We start from the raw sequence: 15,769 nt of genomic DNA, 5'->3' as shown, positions 1-15,769 counted from the left end.
AGGATTTTATGAGGTCTTCTTGTAGAAGTGATGCCAGAGAGTGAGCATTAAATGTGGGCTGGATAATCTTAGCAATGTGAAATATGTCCCATTATCCTGTCACCATTGCTAGAATGTAGCAGGCTTATGCATCAGGTATGTTGTCTGCAGCTGAGGTAGTAGTTCTTAAAATCTCATAACTCAGTGAGATGTATGGTTTACTCTTACACTACAGGTATGGTGATTTTAGTTTAGTATGATATTATTATGCTGATGTTTGTTAGTACTGTTCTGTTTGTGATTTATGAGTAAACTGAGCTTTTCTAATCCTCTCACTTTCCTTTTAGTGAACGAATTCACGGTAATCCGGAAGAAGTTTAAATGTCCGTACTGCAGCTTCTCCGCCATGCACCAGTGCATCCTGAAGAGACACATGCGGTCACACACAGGGGAGCGGCCATATCCATGCGAGATCTGTGGCAAGAAGTTCACCAGGCGAGAGCATATGAAGCGACACACACTAGTAAGAGACATGGTCCTCTGCTGCTGTTTATTGTCACCAGTGTTCTAATATTGTGCAGGCATGTGTGTGTATACTACATAGGCGGAGACTCCATTCCCGCCAACCAATGATCGCGGGTAGTTGTCTCGCCGTAGGGCTTATAAAGTACATTGTCTCCAGTGTTCTGGTATATTGTGTATTATTATTATTATTATCATCCTTTTATTTATGTCGCCACAAGGGATCGGCAGCTCCCAATAACATAGCAAAGTGTACATAACGTTCTCAGGGATGTATATACATTGTGCTCTTGGTGCACCGGGTCCCAGATGACTCTGCGTACATTGCGTATTCATTGCAGAGAGGGATCTTTGCATGACCAGCAGCTACCAGAGGGTGGGCAAGCCCCCTGTATCACTAAATTTGGGACATGGTTGCCGATATGGAATTTCCTATGAGGCCACTAGCCCTTTGCCATAACGGCATGTCCCTTTTTGGTCTTGATCTTCAGAAACCGTTGGGTGGTATGACTGTGTACAGAGCAGGTATTACCGGTATACATTCTCCATGGTTCTTGGAAATGTGTACATCACCTTGTAGTCGGTCATGTAGTGAATGCGTGCATTCCCTGGGCATCCCCATTGCCCAGGGAATGCATGCATTTTCTGGGACACTCCCAGAAAACAGTGTTGCCACCCCAAAATGCCCGCAGGGTGTCAATCACTTTGCGGGCAGCCTGCGATGGTTAGTGCTATCTATTCCTATTTCTTAAACAGGTACTGTTGATTAGCAATCCCTTATTGTGCTTGGATAAGGTGAATCTCCCCTAAGATGGAAGGGTACTGAATGGATTGGGTCCTGATCATTTCCTTTTATACCCCCATTCCAACAAACTTTTAAGGCAGGTTATTGCTGAGGCAACCTGGGTCGAGGTTTGATGGGAAAGCGTCAGATAAAAATAACCCAGGTTGCGTTACCCGGGAGTCGGTCCTCTGTAACTACCAGGGAGGAAACCGGCCTAGATCCGGGTAACTGTGCGGTATGATTGGCTCTGATGTCCTTTCCAAGTGCCGGCAGTACAAGTAGTCTGATAAGGGTCTACCTGCAAATGTGCTGAACCCAGCCTGTGGTGAAAACAGGGTCTGACATGGCTGTGACACAGGTTGTGTAACCATGTTCAAAAACTAGAGTGGGACTTGCCATTTTGGTGAAAAGGGTATGTGTAACTGATCTACATTGTGCACTAGGGCTAGAAATTGGTAATCCACACCCTGAATTTGAGACAGCCCTATATACTATATACTGGGCACTCTTGGGACAATTCCCAGCTGTATAATGCAGCAGTCCAGATTGTTAACATTCCTTAGAAACCTTTTACTATATATAGCTATGCATCCACTTTGGGGCTATTCCTGGTTATCAGGCAAAATAATCTGATTCTGGAGCAGCAGGGTTTTTTTTTTTGCTAAGTAACTCCATGTAATGGAAGCCCACAGTGAGGTCCTAAGACCTGCTAATATGGATTTCAAATGATGTTTTGCTAGTGTTGGCTGCACCTAAAATCTGCAAAAGTATAAATGGCAGAACCAGCATGGTTTTGCCTTAACAACGAATTCCACTTAAAAAAAAAAAAAAAATTGCAGAACAGTGGGACCTTGGTTAACTTAGTTCTAGGTAATCCTGCCGGACATGGGGCTGTAATGATACCTACTGCAAGACTTTTAAGTTCTGTAGCAGTGTACTGCATAACCGGTTAATGATTAATCTCCAAGCTTACACTGGCTTTAGGTGCAGTAGCATTCTGTGCAGAGAGCTGGGCACACCTTAGTGGCTGACATGAGTGAGGTTATCACGGTGAATCCTGCCTCCTACTGGCAATATGCAATACTACAGAAAATTATTTTCAGATCTGGGTGAAGGGAGGTGGCTGTAATATCATAAGTGTTTCAAAATAAAAAGGGTCTTGTACCTCAATAATTCCTAGTGAATTGATAGGTTGCATTGTAATAATAATAGTTGATCCCACAATGTAGCTGCCAGCACTGTGGGTATTTGACAGGTATACTCTTAGGAATTCTAATGTATGATTAAATTTCCTGTTCTTGCTGTTCGCAGCCTTATTTGGCCTCGCCGCTGGGACATTACATATCTATGCTCGGACCCAGTCTCCGAGACACATTGCTGTTGCCACTTGGCTAGACTCATTAGAGAGCCGTGTATCATAGTTGCCATGACAGCAGTGCCAGCTCCTTCTTAGTGTCCTCTGCTGTCATATAATTGCACAACCATCTGTCCCCTTATCTGACTGAGCAACGTCTCGTTCCCATGTAACCAGAGTCCGCCCAGGGGACCGTCTCATCCAGTCTTGTCCTCAAGGGGCGCCCACCCATCTGTCTGCATGCATGAGCAAAACAAAAATAATAATAAATATGTATTATGCATGTGCGTCTGTATATAATAATCAGTGAGATGCTTATCACGCACTTAATGTTAATGCTGGCAGTAATATTTTCCTACATCTCCTCTTTATCACAGGTCCACAGTAAGGACAAAAAATATGTCTGCAAGGTATGCAACCGTGTGTTCATTTCTGCAGCTAGCGTGGGCATCAAACATGGCTCTAGAAGGCATGGCGTCTGCGTGGACTGTGCAGGCCGCGGAGTGGCAGAAGCCATGTATTCAGGAGAAGGCCACTACCTGGAGGATGTGGATGAGTTGAAGGTGGATGAAGATATGGGAGGAGAGGAGGACGACGACATCAAGTGGAAAGATGAGGCGGAGACCTCACAGGATGACGTCATTCTAGAGGACGATGAGATCGAGGACTGCACTCCTGATGTGAACCGTGGCCCACTCAAGGAGTTCACTTGGATAGCCTAGGCAGGGGAAAATTGGGTCCTAGAGAAACTCTTTAGTTGGGAGTGAATGGAAATTAGTCTGCTGGGGTGACAAGACCCCCCCAATGTGATATCACTGGAGAGGGGCTGGTCATGCTAATTAAAAGGGTCCATTGTGCCTGTATGCCCATGTTTCCTATGGGACAGTGTGCAGGCAATGCTCATCTCTTAGGCAGGAAATGGCCTGCTACTTGACAAATTCTCACTCACTGGAATACAGAAAAGGTGATTAACCTCCCCTTCTACAGTCAGCAAGATTTGTATTGTCTGCATCTCCTCCTCTCCATGACAAAGGTCCCCAGTGGTGACAGAGGAGACTGCATGAGATGTTTTTAGCAAAGGATTTCTAGTTAACTATTTATTTATTATTATTTTTTTACATCTTCCTAACTTATCCACAAACAGCACCCTTCCGTCTACATAGCGACCGCTGACCTCTTCCTCCCCCCCCCCCCCCCCACACACACACACACACACCTTTTTGTCCAGCTGCTCTTTTTTAGAAGCAGACACTTTTGCAAACTTAAGGCTTGTAATCTTTTTGTAATTGCTGAACACAATCAGTGTGAGGTACCAGTGCCTGTCTCCCATGTCCTTTTTTTTAGTGTGATTCTCCCTGAGACATGGTGCCTCCCTCTCGCACTTTGGGACATGTTATGGTTAAGCAGCTGCTTCCTCTGGACTTGTCAAGCAGAAAACATTCCGTGTGTGGAGAGTTGTGTATGCTAAAGTGTGCCCTTTACCGTCCTCTATCTCCTGAACCCCAGGTAAACCTCCATATATTTTTTACATTTCATTCATAAACCGAGTGAATGAGACAGATCAAATTCAACGCACACCAGATTGGCACAGTGTCTACAGTCTGGTGAGGCTGACAAATAAATATACACAATATTTAACTCTGTGCTAATGATTACAAGACAGGAAATAGACGGAAATCCCTGCCCTAGGCAGTTTGTTTGCTTTTCCTGCCCTTCCCCCCGTAATTACATAATAATATTGCCAGCTCCTTGTTAGATGCAGTTGGCTGACCACGTGGTCCTTATATTCTCATAAAAGGAGAATTAAATTGGGACTAAGGTGAGAATGTGGGTGGTGGTCCAATGGAACGAAGTCTGTCGTATCTGCTGTTCTAGGTCTATTTATATTAATTTCCCCTTTGTCCTCTGTGTTTTTTCCACTATTGCCACTAAACTCCCTTCTGTGCCCCCCCCCCTGCATCGACCCACCATAAAGGGTGAAGTAGAGGAAGGAGGCACATCTTGTAACATTGACATAGGTGGGGGGATTAGCTTTGAACTGCTGGTCTCTAGCACGCTAAAGCAAGGTAGGCATCATGTGATTTCCCAGCAGCATGCTGGAACTTGTAGTTCAAAAATTACAGGGGACCTAACTGCTTCAAAGGGTTTCATTGAATTCTATCATGCTCCAAAATGAAGCATTTTTGAGCCTGGCTGTCAAGTGTGGACATCATGGGTGGATCCCCAACCCACCCCTCACATACTATATATGGGAGAACAATTTGACAGCATTACATGAAGAATACAAAAATTGGAACCTAATGGCGGTTCCCCAACAAATGTAGGGTGTCAGAAACCATTACATCTTTTTTTTAACTTTTGAATCGTGTTCTAGATTTTAGTCTGATACTTTCAAGATATATATATTTTTTGTCTGCTCGGAGTACTCCGTGTACGCTCCTCATAAAGAAATGCATATAATATTTATTTTACTCCCCTCCACCTTTCACACACATTTCCCAAACGTGTAAACCATAAAATTTGCAAGATCGTGCAATGTTGATTTTATTATTATTATTTTTTGTTGGAATATACTATATTATATTGACTTTAAGAATTATTATAAACTTGTGTTTGTGATGGAGATGTTTTAATATTTGGGTCGGTGGGTGGGAAAGAACAGAGGGTGACAAGTTTGGTACCTAAAGGCCAATGTCATTTCTCTGCTCGGCAGTCAGTGGGTTAACTTACCGGGATTTAGGTATAATCGCAAATCAATCAGTCTAAATAAACCATAAAACTGCTGCTAACTTTGGTCTCTGCTTGATCTCTTTATAGTTCAAGACACTCTTAAGCTGGGTACACATTAGTGAATCTTTTAAAAGATTTGCGTGAATCGTTTAAATCGTCCAGTGTCTAGGTGCTCTTGTGCACTCCCGTGAGTTGTGAACGCATGTCAATCTTAAATATTGCTAGCGACGCCATGCTGCCAAATTCAGAATGGCTGCCTGCTGTTTTGTCCCTTCCTGCATCAGTAAGTGTGTATCCAGTCGCCTCGCCATCACCCGCAATGTCCACATTGTCTAATGTGTACCTAGCTTCAGCTGTGTTTTTGTAGTATGTGAGATAGATAGAGTATGCCTGCTTATTTCTGCTGTCCTAAAACTGCTTGAAAGCGTTCCTCCGCATCAGATGAGATAAAAAGCAAAAAAATAACTACTCAAGAGGCAAATGGCTATCAGCTGAGTGAACGGTGTGCATATGAAACATTTGCATTTATGGACTTTTAAATGTATGAGCTTCTTAAAGAATGTTATAGTTGAAGTCCATATGGCTACCTGTGAAGACCTGCTCATATTCTTTTCTATGGTGACTCCTCTTACCATTTAGCTGTGCATCATTTGTGTATTTCCAATATGCTGTTTAAAAATTTACTAAAGCTTCTAAAAAGTGGGGATGTTGCCCATAGCAACCAATCAGATTCTCTAGAACAGTGGTTCTCAACCTCGGTCCAACAGGTCATGTTTTTCCAGGTCACCTTACAGGTGCACTCATTACTCACTGACACATATCCCCAGGTGGGGCTAATTACTTCACTTGTGATTCTGTGAGGAGATCTGGAAAACGTGAACTGTTGGGGGGTCCTGGGGACCGAAGTTGAGAACCACTGCTTTAGAAGGTGCTAGATACATTAGTGGAGTCTGCTAGGGGCTACATTTTTTCACTTCTAAAAACTCACACTTTAGTAAATTGACTTAGTATAATCTTGTTGCTTGTTTCTATGGCCAACTTCCCCACTTTTCACTTTAAGAAGTTTTAGTAAATGTACCCCTTACTCCGAGTAGAAGACATTGTCTATGTATGTTGCATTGTTTGTGTATATATGTGTGTGTGTGTGTGTGTGTGTACACAAAGGGTGAGGTGTGGGCACGGAGTTGCAAGTTGCAGCCAAGACAGCTGGTGAAAAGTTTCAAACTTAGGTTGCCCAAAGAAGTCTAAAGGCCCCCACACACTAGAACGATTTTTTTGTTCGATATATCAGCCAATTTTTACCGATAATCAGCGATAACCGGCCGATTATCAATAAAAATCGGACGATCGGTCGGAAATCGGGAAAAAAAAATCATTCTAGTGTGTGGGGGCCATTACATGCATGTGATAAAATCTTAGTGTACGTTGCACACAGAGGAGGTCTGCCACTGATTGTAAACCTTAAAACACACATTTATGTTCTAAAAAAACAAACTGTAAAACTGCCGAAGCAATCACTTTCTACTACAATATTCACTCTTTACACAAATAATTCTTCATGTTCAGTTGGGGAAAGCTAAACTTGCACATACATTTTAAATGCTATTATCAAAAATATGATATGGGTCTGGTTCTAGCCGTTGGATGCAATGTGTATGTATCTGCATTTTCTGGCCATTAAATGTATTGCGAGGTAGCTTCACGGTGAGTGCTATCTGACACACCTGACCCATAATCACATCAAGTATGTTGATGGAAGGGCACTTAGAGATTTGACACTGGTAAACATAGCATGTTGTATGCAAAATGTCAGAGTAACTGAGTGACCAGCCCATTCATTTACAGCAGTGGAACCCAAACATGTTGGTCCTTTAATCCATTTCTGTGACTGTCCATTTGCTTGCCTGTTGCTTTCACTGTAATATCTCTGACCCTGCAGATTGTCAGACAGGAATGGCTGGTGTACATTGCCACAAAATGGCTCAGGCAGTCTTGGTATATACAGTATTATTGATAAGTCATTAATATAATAGTAATTTTTTTATGTGGAGGAGACGCTTGCAAAGCATTTCACACAGTGCACTCCATTCCAGGGCACCATGTTTGGTTATTTTGCTGAACTCTCAAACTTTCAAATCCTAATGTAGGTACATAAGCCTATGCTTTGAGTTCTACAGGTACTGGAAGCTACTATATATCCCCAAGCTGCAATGGACACTAAATGGCCTTATAGGAAAGAGGTAAATAAACCGGTACTCTTTACCTAGCACGGCGCCCACGATCTCCATCGCGGGTAAAGAAATCGCGGGGATCGCGATTTCCCATAGGGTTCAATGTTAAATTTAGTGCTGCCCGCGATTTCACATTCAATGCTTCAATGGCCGCGATTTGGCCATAGGAATCAATGTTAGATGGGCCACAGAGCCCAAATAGGCACAATTAACACTTAAATGTCCCCCAAAATTTGTAACGCCACCCCACGATCCACGCCAACCCGAAGCGTGGCGAGCCCAGCGGTACGCGTCCTCCGACCTTTTCATACCCCCACTATCCACGTCGGCGTGGAGTTGAGAATAGAATAGTGTGGCGAGCGCAGCGAGCGGACGCGGTTACCTTCACAGGTAAACGTGGCCCTACGCGGGCTTCACAGGTATCCGCGTCCGCTCGCTGCGCTCGCCACACTATTCTATTCTCAACTCCACGCCGACGTGGATAGTGGGGGTATGAAAAGGTCGGAGGACGCGTACCGCCGCCGCTCGCCACGCTTCGGGTTGGCGTGGATCGTGGGGTGGCGTTACAAATTTGGGGGGACATTTAAGTGTTAATTCTGCCTATTTGGGCACAATTTAACTATTTGGGCATTTAACATTGATTCCTATGGCCAAATCGCGGCCATTGAATGTAAAATCGCGGGCAGCACTAAATTTAACATTGAACCCTATGTGAAATCGTGGGGATCGCGGGCATCGCGTCGCGGCCGTTAATGTACTGGCCGCGATGCCCGCGATCCCCACGATGGGCGCCCAACTAAGTAAAGAGTACCAATAAACCTTTTTGAAAAAAAATTTTTTCTTGCAGAACAGTAGCTTGCAAAGAATTTCAAACGGTAAGCTCAGTCCAGTGTGTGGAACTGGCTGCATGTTTAGATGACTGATGTGGTCATTAGGTTGACAGTCAAAAGGTCAGCCACTATTGGTTGATAGTCCAAAAGGTTGACACATGAGACAGGCCAACATGTTCAAAAGGTTGACACAAGCAACATGTTCAAAGGTCAGCATGAAAAAGGTTGATGTGAGTTTTTTTTTTTTAAATAAAAGGACTTTTGATACTTATGTAATATCTGGGCTCCCGTTTTTCTTATGAGACCGCGTCCCCTTGCTGCGCTCGCCACGCTTCGGACACGGTGGCTCGCTGCGCTCGCCACACTATATAAAATCAACTCCATGCATAGTTGGATAGTAGGGATATGAAAAAATGGGGTGCATTTAACATGGGAGCCCAGATAATACATAAGTACCGGACTTTTTAATACTTCCATCCCAGCGGACATGGAGGGGAATTATAATAGTGAGGCACCATGGCTGAGGGGACGCGGTGCACTTCTACATGTCTACCTATGTTGACTTAGATAACAACCCTTAAAAAACTCATGTCTACCTTTTGCTTGTGTTGACCTAATGCATGTCAACCTTTTCCATGAGTTGACATTTTGCCTGTCGACCAATAGTGGTCAACCTATTGACTGTCTACCTTAATTGTATTGACCCTATTACCCATACTCTTTTGCACCTCCCCCTTGTTTTGCTCACGGTACTTGTGTAGTTTCACAGCGCCAGATCTATCGGATGCAATATCGGCCAATATATTAATGCGATCCTATGCAATTTTTTTTTTAACCTGTTCATAACCCCACTATCCACTACGCATGGCGTTGACTTTATATAGTGTGGCGAGCCACCGAGCCCGCAGTGTGGCGAGCCCCGCAGATTACTGCGCTCGCGACACTATATAAAATCAACTCCATGCGTAGTGGATAGTGGGGTTATGAACAGGTAAAAAATCGCTTTGGATCGCATCGATATATCAGCCGATATCGCATCCCATATAATGGGCGCTGTGAAACTACAGAAGTACCTTGCTCACTCCTGTTCAGTCCCACTGAGCCTTAGCTCACTGTAAACAACGCCACACTTTCTTTAGCGATCAGTCTCTTCCCTTTATTGCCACTACTAAGGCCACAATACACTGTGTTATATAGCTTGTGACAGTGGGCCTAATTCAGACCTCATCGCAGGCCAAATTTGTTGGTGGGGCAGATGTAACATGTGCAGAGAGCATTAGATTTGGGTGGAGTGTGTTTAAAACTGAAATCAAAATTGCAATGTAAAAATAAAGCAGACAGTATTTACCCTGCACAGAAACAATAGAATGCCCCCAAATCTAACGCTCTCTGCACATGTAAAATCTGCCCCACCTGCAGTGCAACATGGTATTGCAAAATTGGGGGACAGTGAAATAGTGCGCTCAGCAGCTCTAAAATACCTCCAAGTAAAAATGCAACACCTCGCATTTTACATACAAATACCACAAACAAAAACCTAGGTGTGTTTCTTAACGCTGAAGTTCTAAAGCAGAGCAGATGGATTCTCAAGTCCAATAATTCTCCCAAATGGGATGCACAAAATATACACAACAATAGTGTAGTACTATCGGGACGTTTACGTGGTTTTCAATTAACAAATCAAAAAGGTAGTCAGAACCCGTACCATATGATTAGTCGGTACTTATGTATTATCTGGGCTCCCATGTTAAATGCACCCCATTTTTTCATACCCCTACTATCCAACTACGCATGGAGTTGACTTTATATAGTGTGGCGAGCGCAGCGAGCCACCGTGCCCGAAGCGTGGCGAGCGGACGTGGTCTCATAAGAAAAATGGGAGCCCAGATATTACATAAGTACCGATTAGTCTACACAAAGTAGACATGCAGCGTATAGGGAGGGACAGTGATGTCACCACAGGCAATCCGAGTTCACTCTCCAGTGCAATAATGGTATGCTAAAGAAAGACTTATGATAGTGTAATATAGTTTTTATTTTTAAAACATCAAAAAATATAGTAAAAGAACAGGGGGAGCATTGCAGTAGGACTCCTACCAAAAAGGATGGTCTACAAAGATCTGTAGACAAATAGAGCATAGATGGTGTAACCAAACAGGTGTCCCTGGTGGATGCGCCTACCTTTTGGGTCAAAAACATCTCCCCTCCTGGCCGACCGGTTTCAACAGATATACTGTCTTTTTCAAGGCACATCCTTGAAATTATAGTACTTCACTATTGTGTATATTTTGTTCTTTTTTGTGGTATACTATTTGGGAAAATTATTGGACTTGAGAATCCATCTGCTTTAGAAATTCAGCGCTCAGAAACACACCAAGGTTCTTGTTTGTGGTGCAGTGCAACATGGTTTTGCCCATTTTAAGAACAAATTTGTCCTGCGACCAGGTCTGAATTAGGCCCAGTATAAAAAGTGTTCGGTAGAGTAGTGGAACATAATTGCACCTGAATTGAGCTCAATGTGTGAAATGCTTTGCAAGTGTCTCTTCCGCAAACAAAAAATTCTAAATAAGTAAATGATATTAATAATTTATTAGGTACTCTTTACTTAGCACGGCGCCACCGATCAAAATCGTGGTCATCGCGGGTAAAAATCGCGGTGATCGCGGTAATCGCGGGTAAAATTGGATGGTCGCGATGCCCGCGATGACCGCGATTTTCCCATAGGGAACAATGTTAAAAAAGGCTGATTGACCGCGATTTCACTGTTAAATGGCTCAATTGACCCGATTTGGCCATATTAACCCTGAATTAGGCCCAATTAACCCTTAAATGTCCCCAAAAATTTGTAACGCCACCCCACGATCCACGCCAACCCGAAGCGTGGCGAGCGCAGCGGTACACGTCCTCCGACCTTTTCATGCCCTACTATCCACGTCGGCGTGGTGTGAGAATATAATAGTGTGGCGAGCGCAGCGAGCCACCGAGCCCGAAGCGTGGCGAGCGCACGCGGATACCTTCACAGGTAGACGCGTCCCCTCGCGGGCTTCACAGGTGTCCGGGTCGCCACGGACACCTGTGAAGCCCGCGAGGGGACGCGTCTACCTGTGAAGGTATCCGCGTCCCCTCGCGGGGCTCGCCACGCTTCGGGCTCGGTGGCTCGCTGCGCTCGCCACACTATTATATTCTCACACCACGCCGACGTGGATAGTAGGGCATGAAAAGGTCGGAGGACGCGTACCGCCGCCCCTCGCGGGCTCGCTGCGCTCGCCACGCTTCGGGGTGGCGTTAAAAATTTGGGGGGACAATTAAGGGTTAATGGGCTCTGTGGCCCATTTAACATTGATTCCTATGGCCAAATCGGGTTGATTGAGCCATTTAACACTAAAATCGGGTCCATCGCGACTTTTAACATTGTTCCCTATGGGAAATCGTGAGCATCGCGTCGCGGGCATCGCGGGTGCATTTATGGCCGGCCGCGACGCGACCGACACGATTTCCCTGTTTAACATTGGTTTCAATGGGAAATCGCGGGCATCGCGTCGGTCGCGTCGCGGCCATACATTAATGTACCCGCGATGCCCGCGACGGGCGCCGCACTAAGTAAAGAGTACCATTTATTATTTATTGTAACAATGCTAAAATGATTTGCAGCTACCCAATGTGCCTTAACCTGGATATGACCCAGTGATCTGGCAATGTAAACCATCGCCATAATCACTCTGCCACATACACCGGCCCAAGTTGGAGCCGTTACATACACCTGTAGTGCACGTCATGTAATGCAAGGAAGGGCTATTTCAAAATAGTTTGGAGGTTTCTTAATCACTTTCTGATCAGGCAATTTAGCGTCCAATGCGGCTTGGAGGGATTGCGTACAGTAAGAGTGAAAATCAAACCATGGACGGAGGGGTCTACAATAGCTTGTGACAGTATGGAAAAAATTCATCAGAGTAGCCGGATATGACTGCATCTGATATGAGTTCACTGTGTGTGAAATGTTTTGCAAGCATCACAAGTTGCAGTGTGTATTGAAATGAGCCTTACAATTTAAAACCTATCCAGCATGAAATTGATAACAGAGCAGATTTCTACATTATTTGTCAAACGTGTAAACCTTATGTTCTTTGCGGGAACCAAACCCTAAGGAAAGGGCATGGTAACCAGCGGCGAACTCACTAAGCCAAGACAGCCACTGAGGCCGGTAATGATCACCTGCAGTGATATAGTGATGCTCGCTGAACTTCATTGTCTGCAGGCTCCATAGACGCTAAAACATCACAGTGAAAAAGAAGATATTTACCATGTTGATATACATAGTTCTAAACCTAGTGAATTTATAAAGTGACCTGCAGCCACTTTATAAATTCATTGGAAGGTAGGTGGAAAATGACGCTCTGTGGTTTCACCGCATGTCCTGTATGTTTACTTTTCTAATGACCGTGCATGATCATTATTCAGCGATCCTGTAGTCCTACACAAATATGTGAAGCACGTTATCATTGTGTGTCTGCCGCTAATGTGTAATGTGTATACTGTATTTAAGTAGTTCTTGCACTTTATGACTGTAAGGAAAGGTGGGGCTAGCTGTTAGAGGTAAGTTGTTACAATGAATGTAAAACCACACCTACTGTATGTCGTGCAGTAGCTCTAGCATCTGGGAATAAGTTTGAATATGTTACCTGCATTAGAGATGTTATGCTGAGCATTGATGATCTATTTATGTAGTATGTACCTAGACAAAGTGAGGCTGATTCGCCATGTTCTACGGCGAATGTGTGCTATTTTCGTGCTCTGAGGTGAATCTTTTGACTGAAAAAGTGAATCACCCTATTCAACGTGCAATATCTGCCGACGGTGAACAGTAAATGACGGCCATTTCGCCGTCTGATAGTTAGTGCAATTCTCTGTGGTTTTTCAATGTGATTCGCCATGAGTGTATTCAATGATCATATGGCGACTTGCGTTCTAAGTGATTTTCGCTGTGTGTCACCATGTAGCAATCGCCATCTTTTTATGGTGAACTGGAATGTGAACTTTTAAAGTAAAGGTCTTCTTTTTTTAAATTTGGTGTAAAAGAAATCAGGAATTTTATTATGTGAAGGGGCATGCTATTTTTATTCATGTGCTTACAGCACATGAATATATATTTAATTTTTTTTTACACATAACAGCCAGCAGGGGGCTGACAGCAGCTCATTAGATATTCATATATTCACTGCTCTGCTGCCTGTGTCCCCGGGAGCCCTGCTTCTGCCCCACAGTGTCCGATGCAGGCAGGGAGGCTTCCAACTCCCTGTCTGCCGCCGGCTCCTTGCGGCGGTTAAGAATCGCTGTCAGGGGCAGCGAGCCCCTGCGGCATTGAATACGGTGACAGGGAGGGCTAGCAGCGAATGCTCCAGCCCTCTGGAACACTGCGACTGTGCAGCAAATCCTAAACAGGATCTGCTGCACATGCCGAGTATTTTCATTGAATACTGCCCAAATACATTTTTCTTGTTCCAAAGTAATATTATTCACTTATATATGAAGCCATATTTTGGCTGGATTATTAAAGGTATGGGTTTATTATTCATATTGTTAGAATTACAGACCATTTGTGTAATTTTGATTATTATAATTGTGAATTGAACCATGAATATTGAACGATGGCCATCTTGGGTATCTGATGTCACTTGAGGCAAGTTTTTACACCATATTAGGGGCAAGTTGTTACTTGTAACTTGCCCCACAGTGCTACATAGCTCTAAACTTTTAGAATGATAGAATTAGGACTCCTGCAAGTGACTTGCTTGTGCTTCCAAAAAGGGGGTGTGTCCATGTGAAAGAATGTGTGGCTTCACAACAGTGCTTCAAATGCAAGCTACACCCATATTTGTCATCACTATGGGGGCATGCCCCCGTCCCTCTGTCTGCTTTGAATAGATGTTGTGTGCAAGTGAGTGACAGGGGGTCACTCAAATGCCCCCCACCGTGTAAAACGAACCTTTCATTTCAGTTTTTTTTTTTTTTTTAGAAAAAGCAGCTGATTTTCAGCAAACCAATATTTTGACACTAAAACAGTATACTGTATGAAGCGAAAAGAGAAATTAGAAGGAGCCGACGTTACACACCTTCTCCTGAAACACTTGAACACTCCTTTTTCCTGACACTCCCAGAAAATGGCCTGGTGAGATGCACAAATGCCGGCTTCCTGTCAATCAACTTTAAAATGGTCAGCAATAAAAAAAAAAAAAAAAAAAAGACCTTATCGTAGGATGGCCTCACACATGTGTGCTACAATCCGTGTGCAGTCATTCAATAATTTCTTGAGCTGCAACTTTGCAGCCACGTGATCAGGTCTGAATAACCCTCTATTACAAGTTATTTTTATATAGCGCACACATATTCCACAGAGCTATACAGAGAATATATGAACATTCACATCCCTCCCTGCCCCAGTGGAGCTTACAATCATTCACATGTACACACATTTATTCTAAGGTTCATTTGGTGGGAGCCAATTCACTTACTAGTATATTTTTGGATTGTGTCAGGAAACAGGAGTACCCAGAGTAAACCCACACAAGCATAGGGAGAATATACAAACTCCAGTTAGAGCCATGATATTAAGGATTTTATCAGTAACAACCTAACACCTGTAAGGGGGAGATTGTAACGGTTATTTTTGTTCATAAAAACAGAATTTGATAATTGTTTTAGCAGCATGGGTACCGAAACCATGATTCATAAGCGTCAAAGCCTTGCTGAACATGCTGCAGGTACGAACCCCACCGTTCAATGCTACTCTTACAGCTGATACATTTTAAGTGATGAGAAATATTAAACAGTGTGAAAACCTCTATTCCTCATTTGCTTCTTCTCCAAATGGCTGCCCATGTTTGGCTGCTTTTATGTTCTCCAGGTGATCAGGGCCTGGTTCTTAATAGCACATAGGGGGTTTTTTTGTTCCCTATGTACTGTTTCTTGGTTATTATTTTAGACTGGTAGCTCTTCTCTCCGAGAAGTTGCATAAGTGTAAGGGGGCCTTAAGACGCACCAGATGATGGTGCTGGTTAATTTGATAGATTCACTTAATTTGATAGATTCCCCACCGAGACTAAGGGGAAATTACGTCCGATCCAGAGTACGAACAAGATTGTCCGTAATCGTATTTTCCAATGGCAAAAGTCATTCATATTTGGCGGCTGAATTTATGGGCAGCCAGATCCGTGCGATACTTCTCTGTGTAAAAAAAAATTGGGAAGAATAAATAAATAAACCCCAGGCTCTTGGCCTGGTCCCCAAAATACTGGGGACAAAAGGAGTAGGGGTCCCAGTCTGTGGTGTTTGTGATGACTAA

General features: G+C 43.8%; 1 protein-coding gene across 3 annotated transcripts in view; it reads left to right on the top strand.

Moving 5' to 3' along the window:
* Positions 1-5,428, top strand: part of ZBTB46 (zinc finger and BTB domain containing 46) — a 50,563-nt gene extending 45,135 nt beyond the window's left edge. For all 3 annotated transcript variants that reach the window (XM_083146695.1, XM_083146693.1, XM_083146694.1), the window contains exons 5-6: positions 327-502; positions 3,017-5,428. In XM_083146695.1, the coding sequence (XP_083002821.1) occupies positions 327-502; positions 3,017-3,361 (521 nt within the window). In that variant the 3' untranslated portion in view covers positions 3,362-5,428. The remainder of the gene's footprint in view (positions 1-326; positions 503-3,016) is intronic.
* The last annotated feature ends 10,341 nt before the right edge of the window (positions 5,429-15,769 follow it).

The sequence above is a fragment of the Crinia signifera genome, chromosome 6 (assembly GCF_055691185.1).
Source record: "Crinia signifera chromosome 6, ASM5569118v1, whole genome shotgun sequence".
NCBI lineage: Eukaryota > Metazoa > Chordata > Amphibia > Anura > Myobatrachidae > Crinia > Crinia signifera.
This window is presented reverse-complemented; position numbering and strand designations above follow the sequence as displayed.